Raw genomic sequence first — 10,443 nt, forward strand, 5'->3', positions numbered from 1 at the left:
ACAAAACTAATGAATCCATGACAAAAAAAAACTTCAGCTTATTTAGTGCAATCACAAACAAAAACTTCAGCAAATATAGATCAAAACTTCAGCTACTATGTTTAAGTTTAGCAATTACAAACAAAAACTTCAGCAAATAAAGAACAAAACTTCAGCTACTATGCTTAAGTTCAGCAATTACAAACAAAAACTTCAGCACACTTGGTTCAGCACATTTGCTACTCCAGGCTCGTCTACTAGAATGCTGAAGTTTTTCGTGATTGCCTTTGCTACTTCAGCCCCGTATGCTGAAGTTACACGAAAAAGTGGGTATGCTTGCAAATTTTTTTGCAAAGCGGGCACAAGTTAAAACGTGACCCAAAAAGCGGGTATAGATGCAAATACCCTGTCACACCTCCCCCCTCGGGCAAACGGGCGAAGTGACCAATAGCCACTTTTAGGCCTTCTGTTTAAAATATATTCATAATTTACAATATATTTAAAGAGTAGTCAATTCACCCAAACTTCAGGACTAAATATCTTGAATTTGGAATTTGAGACTTACCCGTTTGGACATAAGAAATTTTTTTCCTTTTTTCCAAAAAAAAATTACTTTTTTTCCGAAATCAGCGTCTGTTCATAAAATTTCCAACTTTCACTTGAAGATACATTTTGAAAATTTTCAAAAATTTGAAAAACTCCAAAAAGCTATTTTTCAAAATTTTCACAAATCACTTACAAAACTTCAAAAACAACTCAAAATTATATTCATGTCCAAACACAACTCTAAATTTCAAATACTATTTTCTCTTGAAAAAAAATTTCATCATTTTTTGGAATTTTACAATTCTTATGTCCAAACGCCCCACTTAATGTTCTGAATTTTTGAACTGTTAATTTAAAATTTTAGACATAAGATTCGAATTTCTGGCTACAATTTTAGAACTTTAGGGCATGATACCCTAAAGTTTGAACTTTGAGGTTTAAAGTTTAGGGTATCGTGTCCTGAAATTTAAGAGAATTAGTTAATTTTTAAAATACACTATAAATTATACAAATATATTTTTAACAGCAGGCTGAAAAGTGGCTATCTGGTGTCATTTACACGGGCAAAACGCAGATCAATGGAAGTCCAAATCCAAAACGGAGCCCCACTAAAACCTTACTTATATATAGGCAGTCGGTTAGGAGTTCCCCGGAAATTCAATTCAACGCATTGGAAAATTGAAACATCAAGAATCTGATACCCAATTACCTTCTATTGGTATAGATTCATTTGACAGTAATAAGAATTCAGATTTAAGGGTTTTAAGCTTTAAAGCTACAAATACAGAAAGGGAATTAAGAAGAAATGACACAGCCGAGTAAAGAGCCATGTAAGAAACAGGCTTGCGACATTCAAACTTGCCTTTCCAAGAACAATTTCCTTTCTCAAAGGTGTGTTTCCCTCTTTATCCTCTTCTTTTTTGTCTCTTTTGCAATACGTAATTTATTCCTATATTTGCTGTCTTATTATTACTATAATATAATTGGTGCTTTACTGATGGGCCTCATTTTATATGGTTCTTGAATTACAAGTTGGTGCATCTCAGGAATTTGGTTGTACCAATATGCATAAATCTATAAAACCCTGCAATGGCGGTGATATGAAATTGATGTTTTCTTGACAACAATAAATAAAATCTCAAATGTTTATTTCGGCTTCGTAAAAAAGTATATAAATATTACTGGGGTCTTTTCGGTATTGTTTTAGAGATATGTATGCTAGTAGAAGATGTAGAGAAGGACCCCTAATTGTCTTAGACTAAGTTATTGAGGGTTCAATGAAACAAGAATGGAGCAAAATGGATGTTGAGGATTCATATAGGGGAGATTGATGTGTAGTAGTTGTTGTAATGTGTGTGGAGGAAGATTAGATAGAAAGTTTAAATGTTTGGTGCACTAGTAAAGCAAATTTATTGAGAGGTAAAGTCACATTACTTGCTTTTCAGGTAGTTTTGTGTTTGATCATGTGAAAGTGTAGCCTGTTTGTTTGCATACTCTAGCTGAGCTGCCACTTCATTTCTACAAGAAAGCGAAATTCAAAGTCCCTTCTTTCCACTGTTTTGTTCCCCTACGTAGTGATTTAGCTAACAGACGATAATCCTTAGAGATTGTTTTTCTCCCAAAATAACCAGATGGTAAACTCCACCTGCTCAGCATTAGGGCTGTCTAGTTATTTACACTTGATCAATTTTCAGTAAAATATTATTCTTATATTTTCCCCAAGTGATCGTTGGAGCTATCATCAACCGTGATATGCAATCCTTCACATGCATTCTGAAATCGAGATATTCCTTTGAGTCATTTTGTGAACTGAATTAAGAGACGTTATAGCAATAATGAGGCTATCATTTCCTAGACATAGTTGAAAAACCTGACAATGGATGTCATTCTGTATACTCATTTGCTTCATTGTCTAAGGCTTCTTATATGGCAGTACTAGAACAAAATTTCTAACCTTACTCTACTACATCTGGCCACTTAAATTAGGTCTTGATTTGTAGGTAGCTTTTTAGTTGGTTTTGAAATTTGTATGATAGTAGAATAGAGAACTTCTATTTGTTCTTTACATTTATCAATAAAATAAAAAAGAACCTCCAGAGTCCTAGTTGAGAAGACAAATTTTGAGTATTTGAAACGATCCAAATAGAGCAGAACAGATATTAAGGATCCATATAGTTGATCACAATTAGATTAGAATTGAAACGGCAGTGGTTGTAATAGTTGTTCGTGTACTAGACATGCTGCCTCTCTAATGCAATACTTCTATGAGTTCCATCTTAGGCATTTTAAACAATGTTTAAGTGCATGCTTATTTTGTCAGCTACAATTTGGGTTGGGGAGCTACTAGCTCAAGCAGACTACAGAATTATTGTGGAATATTTATTCCAACTCTTGCTTGTGCTAATAGGTGTGTAAAGGTGATCGAAGCACTAAAGTACTGTTGTGAGCAATGTGAATACAAATCAACACATTGTGCTTCTGTCTCTGGGCTTCTAAAGCAAATACAGAAAAAATAGAGTTCAATGGCTACAGTTGGCAGAAGACCACAGATAATACTATATCCTAGTTGTTCTCCGTACCAGAGGAGCCAAAGTGAGTTGCTTTTCAGAAGATCTGAGAACCTGTTTGAACGTTTCTACTGCAATCAAGAAAGCTGGGTCACTGCATAATGTAATCGTATCATATTTTAATTTTGTTTTAAATCCATTAGAAATCCGATTTTAGATGTTGAGATTGACATATGGATGTATTTCAGTAGTATGTCATAGGGAACATAGCTATTGAACCTCACAAGTTGCGTCATACTTAATAAATTGTGGCGATGATGGCCGTGGCACACTAAACCTGTAGATAGACTGCATTATCTCATTTGACCAGCTTGTATAGACGGAGCAAGCTGTTACTGTTGCCGCGCTAGTGTGCCCTACTGCCAGTGCTTTTGAATTTCTTTTACCGAAGAACACTCATTTGCTTGTTCGTTACGAATAGGTTGGTATTTTTTGCCACAAATATGTATCATTCCTATTAAAAAGGTGAATAACTTGGGCAAGTTTGGTTATTGGCAGATTTGATGCTGGAGTCGAGCCAGCCCATTTGTATTAACTGTTTTTTTTTTTGTATTAACTACTAGTTCAATAGGTCCAATTTTAAACTAATGAGTATTTAACCTGTACATTGCAATACCCTGTTAAAGGGTCAGCATCGTCATGTTAAAGTCGAGCAGCTCTCTTTCTTGTGATTTCTTACAGTAAAGATTAAGTGATGAAACACACATCATTCCAGAAACAATTGCTATTCTACACTAGCACTCTGCTCTGGAGTGCATCACTGATTTTGTACTTGTAATAAAGTATAGAACAATTGCAACTCCACAGTTGGTGCTGTTTTCATGGCTTAAAGATGTATAGAATAGCTCTTCCTTTTTACTCACTACACATGACAAAATCAGTCCAATGGAATACAATTGGTGTGTGGTCTCTTCTTGGAAGAACGAGAAGAACAAATGAGGGAATTGTGCAGCTGAATTTGGGTGTGGTAAGAATTGTTTCCTGGACCGGGGTGAAAAGAAAGAGAGGAAAAGGAAAAAAGAGGAAAACAAATATCACACTATGATCTCAAAGATTCTTGCCGCTTCAAAGGAATACCTTCTTGTCCAAAACCATCCTCATCGGTGTGCTTGGGAAGTCGCACAGGTAGCATGGGCGGACCTGTATAGAATTCCATATTTGAACTGTTAGGAACTTTTGGAAAGTAAAAGTATCGAGCATAACTTCTACGACCATATCAACTTAAAACCCACAAGAAAAACTGCATCGCGTACCATCCACCATGTCTTTGGTTTTGTGAAGAAGGAAAGTCCCGGAAAGAATAGTCACAAACCCACACATTTCTGTTACAATTTGTGTTGGATTCTGCCTATCCCAGTCCTGTTCACTCGAGCAACGAGAAGAATCAGAAAATTTGTAGCATATCCCAAGAATTTAGGGTATTTAAAAAGCACAAAAAATAGAAGGGAAAAACAGACCACATTGCTCAAGCAGCACTGGCCTCCTACGTTCAACACCCAAGATCTCAGAAAGTCTAAATGGTTTGCTAATTGGATATGTTCAACTTAATGCTTATCCGGGTCTATAATTCCTCAAAGGGAACAAATTCGAAAAGATAACCATATTTGATGACTCCCAAATGGAAAAGGCATAGGACTCATATCGTGCTTCAGAATACATAGATTGGCCGTAACAGAAAAATCAATTTATAAAGAAACAACCAGGACAAGCAGGAGAAACTTGATATGTCACTAATGTTTTGCAACGTGGACATAAGCATTATCGAGACTGAGTGGAGAAATTACCTTGAACATGATGACGCTTGCCAAAATTGTTAACGAAGTAAACATGACATAGTATATCGGTGAGACGACAGCTGTATTGAATGTGTCAAGGGCCTGCATTGACGATTCACCAAAAAGGGGTGAGGAAGATCACAATGGCAACAGGGTATCTACCTTTTACATGTGAACAATCAGAAGCTTCAATTTTGCGTTATCTGGGGAGAGATGGTTGCTTCATGTGTAGAAGCATACTGAATCTGATCCTAATACACTAGCTGATACACCAAACAATCTAAAGTAAAGCCTTACTAAGCTCTGCACAGGTTTTGGGTTAATGTTGAATGTGAGCGTAATATTTGATATTCGCAGAGTTGATTATCCCTCTCGAAAGCAATATCTGAAGTGGGCTATAATTTACTGTTTCCACTACAACACAAGCATCTGTGTACAAGCCAGTGCACACGTGGTAAGATGTATATCTATTCTGACATTATTGAGGCTCCATCCTTGTACTGTATATTTCTGTCTTTCCAACGTATTTCTTACGTATAATGAATGTTGTGATTTGACTCACAGTACCATGTAAAAGTAATTGACTAGCTCATTTTCCTTTGATATTTTGCCTTTACCACAAGCTTCATCATAGAAGTAAGATCTCAATCCAAAGCGAGCATGATCCTAACCTATATTATCAGCATTCTTAGATCACAAGACATCCCCTAGGAAGATAAAAGTACACCTAAACTTTGAGCCAATACTACAAAAGACAAACAACAATAAAGTGCAACGTCGACTAAGAAAACAACAATAAAGTACAATGTTATACAACATTAAATAAGTCATGAAATCATAAAGAGCTGTGAAATGAAAGTACAGCAGAGAGGCGATATTCTCCTTTATGAAAATGAAGCAAATTAACATTCTAATTGCTTATATTCAATTCAGCAATGAACCAATAATGTGTGACCCCACCCTCTTCACCCACATTAACTATGCTCCAATAGCAAGTAAAGACTAAAGCATGCAGAATTACTAGGAAGAAATTTGCTGAAAAACAAGGAGATAAAAAGAATGAACAACTCTCACCTTATTTAAGTAATTCATTTGGGTGAGAATACAAACAATGACAATCAGAGTAAATGCCCAAGTCTGTGGATATATTAACTGATTCATTCCTGATAATGTCAACTTCAAAGCAATGCCAATAGCTTTGACACTCATAACCTGTTATACCACAGCTGAAATTTCAATTAGAAAAATACATGTGTACAACAACAAAAGCAACATCATTCAGATAAGACAAAATCAGATAGTTTTAGTCACATACCGATAAAGAACCCACTAGCGAGCAAACTCCTATGTAAAACATAATGTGTGTCTGCCCATATTGCGGAAGATAGTGAAATATAAGAACTAGGGAAGTTGTTACCACCAAAGCAGCATAGAAGAGAAAAGCTGCAGGAAAATTGAAAAGTGCTTAAGCTCTAGAAGATTAGATTAAAGACAAAAGAATCAACTAACATCATAAACCATATGAAGCAGGAAACTACCTGGCTCAGTAGCAAGATCCCACACTTCTGTCACAGATTCAATCTCACGTTCTTGTGGAGCATGCAATACAATTGTGATGGAACCCACAACACATAAAGCACAACCTAAAATTCCAAATGTATGTAGCTTCTCCCGCAAAATAATGCGCGCAAGGACGGCACTGGGATTTACAGCCTCATCAATACTCAAAACCATAAAAGTCAAATTTGAACTAGCTACTAAAATTATGCAATACCTTATAATAATACTCAGAGCACCAAGAGGAGTCACCAAAATGGCAGGAGCAAATGCATAAGCTGCAAAATTAGCAACCTCTCCAACAATCACTGTTGGGAATAGCAGCTAAACATTAGAAGTCTATCTTCAATAGGATTAGACAAAGTCCAGATAAAATGAAGAGAGAAATAAACGTTTCATAGATAGACTCTATATCTTAAACGATAAAGCATAAAGAACACTAAGAAACAAGGTGCAACGAACTCCTGATGAAACCTAACTTTCTAATATAGTTCTCCTTGTGTTTATTTAAGAATGGACATAATCATGCTTTTTATTTTGATAACCATGGCCTCTGAGCCAACTTACACACATTTCGACTAATTCCACGGGCTATCTGCTATCTCCATCCAGTAACAAATACCAGGTAACTCTGTCCACCAAGGTTTGGACGTATGGAAAAAAATCATCTAGTGTTTTTGCCTTGAACCTTAGACCTTCTCAACCCACTTCATTGACCACTAGGCCACCGTTTGGGTGCTGTACATAATCGTGCTTTTTAACATGAGTACAAAAGCTCTCTTAGTTTAGTTAGAAAGTCTTTTAACTAAACCTTAGCTAAGCCTAAGTTAGCAATTAACCTAGTAGACGGGAAGGGGACTGCACCTTGCAATTAGTTAATGTACATATCATGAGCATATAAGCAGCACTTCGTATAAATCTGTATATAGTTTTGGCCGATGACCAAGTAAAGAGCAGCCACATAGCTGCCCCATAAAGGAGTGTTTGACCAAAAGCATCTTTATTAATTAAGGTCAAATTTAAAACAGTCATGACTTTACTATTCCATATTCCTTCAGATATTGCCAAGAGAGGGTAACCAACAACAAGGGCCACCAGATTTTGGTCAAATGAACCCAAATGAACCAAACCAGAGAATGTCATTTAATTGTAAAAAATATGCAAGTTAAGGGGAAGCAGCAGCCCCAAGCTTGTTGCAAAAGGGGGCTTGTTCCACTCTCTCTAATCTTTAAAAAGGCGGGTTAAAAGGACTCTTTAATTACATATCACATGCAATAATAGTAGCCAACTCACTTGTTATCATTCCCACCCACCAAAGTGGCTCAAATAGATATGAGTATCCTCCAACTCCTGTAAAAAATATCAATGTCAAGTCACAGAAAATGTGCATCTGAAAGTGGAGATAAAAACATCATGAATTGTAAACCATATTGATGATGCAAAAGCATATAATCACATCTTACTTATACCATTCTGCACAAGCAGTTAGCCTACCAAACACCCTTTAATAAAATGTATAATCTGGAAAAGCTATTTTGACTGCCAAATTAAAAAACGAACATCACATGTCAAAACTTTTAAAGCATAAGTTAACAGGCTATTTAGCATTAAGCATCTTGCCACTAATTATGACCCAAAGCAGCAAAGAATATAAAATCATTCAAACAAATGGTTAAGGTAAAGAACTGGCACCAAGAACCTTTTTTAGTAAAAGAAAACAAATACAAACAGTATCAGCAGTGTTTTATAGATGGGCCAGGTTATTCGTATCAGGCTAGATATCATCCATGAATTCAAAAAGTACCGCTTTGTGTCCAATGTTCACTTGAAACAACGAGATTTATACTACTGTTTCATCTTTAATGGACAACCAAGACCCAAACAGCATAATAAAGATAAATACAATGCAATCATGGCTAAAGTAGCAAAGAGTCTATTATTCGAAGAGGCAAACATCATTCCCAGAATAGGAATAATGCTTGGCAAATGTGTTTCTTGCTGGAACTAAAGGAAGAATTAAGCACTCATGTACAACTCTGAAGGGCATCGAATGAAACAGTCTCTGCCTGAATACCGCAAAACATTCTAACAGTGGCTCCTGTCAATTAGTTAAACAATAGCAGTTTTTTCTCTTGCATTATACTTTCTACATATGACATGTCTAGAGCTTAACTACCTAAAACACATTTATTCACGTTTTAACTTCCAGCTGCTTAGTTGATTTAGCGAAGTGAGTATTTTGCAAGGTAAATGAGACTTACAGTCACATCCGGAACTTCATCAGTCAAATCAGGACTCATAAAAACTTACAATCCTCATACCACATTATACTTCAACACTAGTCTGATTACCAATATAGCCACACAAAAAAAACACTAAATATGACAGGTAATGATCTCCGCGTACTTAGATGATAAAAACATCAATCAACTAAGCACAATCCCAAACTAGTTGGAGTTATACATACATACATTCGCTCTATTCGGGCCCACTCCGTTCCAGTAATTGATAACAAAATCTGAAAATCTGCTTACTCTACAATCTACATATCTACATGATAACTCAAGATCTCAGCCAAGAAAAGACCTTTACAGCTATAGCAACAGTACGTACCATTCATGAGATCAAATTAACACACTACCACATACAACCTAAACCCACTACTAAATTAAACGTAAAAACAACGTATAAGCCTTCAAAAAAGGAGAAAAGGTACCAGCCCTGACGCCAGAAGCACCAGCCTTCTTTAACCCCTTTTTCTTAACGATGAAGCTAGCACCAATAAAGATGCTTGAAGACAATGCAAGTACCAATCCTTTGATATTATCAGATGACATGCCCTTGTACACATCTTTCCAGCTCTGACTAGTACTACCCACTACCTCCGACGCCATTAAACCCAAATCAAGAAGAAGAAAACTTATCCTAAACCCTAAACTTCACTATTCCATTATACACATTGGGTAATTAATTGATCAGTGCAATGACAAAGGGAAAAGACCCAGCTGGGGTAAATACACTGCAACAAGTGTGCAGTGTAGGATCTGTGATATATCAAGAAATGGAAATGGGGAAGTGGGAATTGAAGATCTGTCGGTGCTAAAGCAGAGAGAGAAGGTGAAGAAGGGAGAAACACGGAATGAAGATGAATGTGGGGTGGCTGTTAACAGCTGGGAATTTTTACGGGTGTAGTGAAAGACCAATGTTGATTTGTTGTGTTGGTAGATCGCTGAGCATTGGGGAACGAAAGAGTTTAATACTTCATACTGTATAAGGTTTACCGGAATTTAGGACTCTTCTCCGATTTGGCTTTAGTATAAGGGGGGCGTTTGGACATAAGAATGGTAAAACTTTAAAAAGTGAAAAAAAAAAATTTGACCGAAAATGGTATTTGAAAATTAGAGTTGCGATTTGACACGAATATAATTTTGGGTTGTTTTTGAAGATTTGTGAGTGATTTGAGTGAAAATTTTGAAAAATAGTTTTCTAGAGTTTTTCAAATTTTCGAAAAATTCCAAAATGTATAAAAATGAAAATTTTACAAACAAATGTTGATTTCGGAAAAAAAGTGAAAACTTTTCGAAAAAAAAAAGAAAAAATTTCTTATGTCCAAACGGGTTCTAAGTATTTCTGCAATAAATAGTACTTATCTTTATCTTTTGTTTTATTTTATGTGTCACTGGTTAACTATATAGAGTTTAGAAAAAGCACATATGTGATTTAAAAAAATTACAAGCTGAATAGTTAAGACCATAAAAGATGTAACAAATAGTTTCATTATTAGAATTATCATATCAAATATTTTGCGCGTTCTAAAATAAGAGAAATATTTTATTTATTTTCTTGTTGGCTTTTCAATATAATACATTTTATTTTTTAAATCTTCTTCTATACGATTCTCTTTAACTCTGGAAGGTTAAATTAACGTGATGTAAGAATCAGTAATTCTGCGAGCATGAGCACTGACTGTTTGAAATGCACTTAGCCTACGTAATATGTTTTTCTTTCTCGATTTCATT

At 35.6% G+C, this 10,443-nt stretch overlaps 1 protein-coding gene across 2 annotated transcripts; it reads right to left on the bottom strand.

Annotated features, from left to right (window-relative positions):
- Window positions 1-3,845: 3,845 nt before the first annotated feature.
- LOC107792255 (putative magnesium transporter NIPA4) lies at window positions 3,846-9,684 on the bottom strand. Of its 2 annotated transcripts, none has more exons than XM_016614449.2 (9): window positions 9,141-9,684; window positions 7,718-7,774; window positions 6,642-6,732; window positions 6,406-6,566; window positions 6,183-6,310; window positions 5,942-6,079; window positions 4,877-4,969; window positions 4,346-4,451; window positions 3,846-4,232 (listed from the first exon to the last, which is right to left on the bottom strand). In XM_016614449.2, the coding sequence occupies exons 1-9, from the start codon at window positions 9,316-9,318 to the stop codon at window positions 4,132-4,134; spliced, it is 1,053 nt and encodes a 350-aa protein (XP_016469935.1). In that variant the 5' UTR covers window positions 9,319-9,684; the 3' UTR covers window positions 3,846-4,131. The 2 variants fall into 2 exon arrangements, with proteins under 2 accessions (XP_016469935.1, XP_016469934.1); XM_016614448.2 differs by having other exon boundaries at window positions 3,900-4,232; window positions 4,325-4,451.
- Window positions 9,685-10,443: the final 759 nt, after the last annotated feature.

This window comes from Nicotiana tabacum, chromosome 7 (genome assembly GCF_000715075.1).
Source record: "Nicotiana tabacum cultivar K326 chromosome 7, ASM71507v2, whole genome shotgun sequence".
NCBI classification, from domain to species: Eukaryota; Viridiplantae; Streptophyta; class Magnoliopsida; order Solanales; family Solanaceae; genus Nicotiana; species Nicotiana tabacum.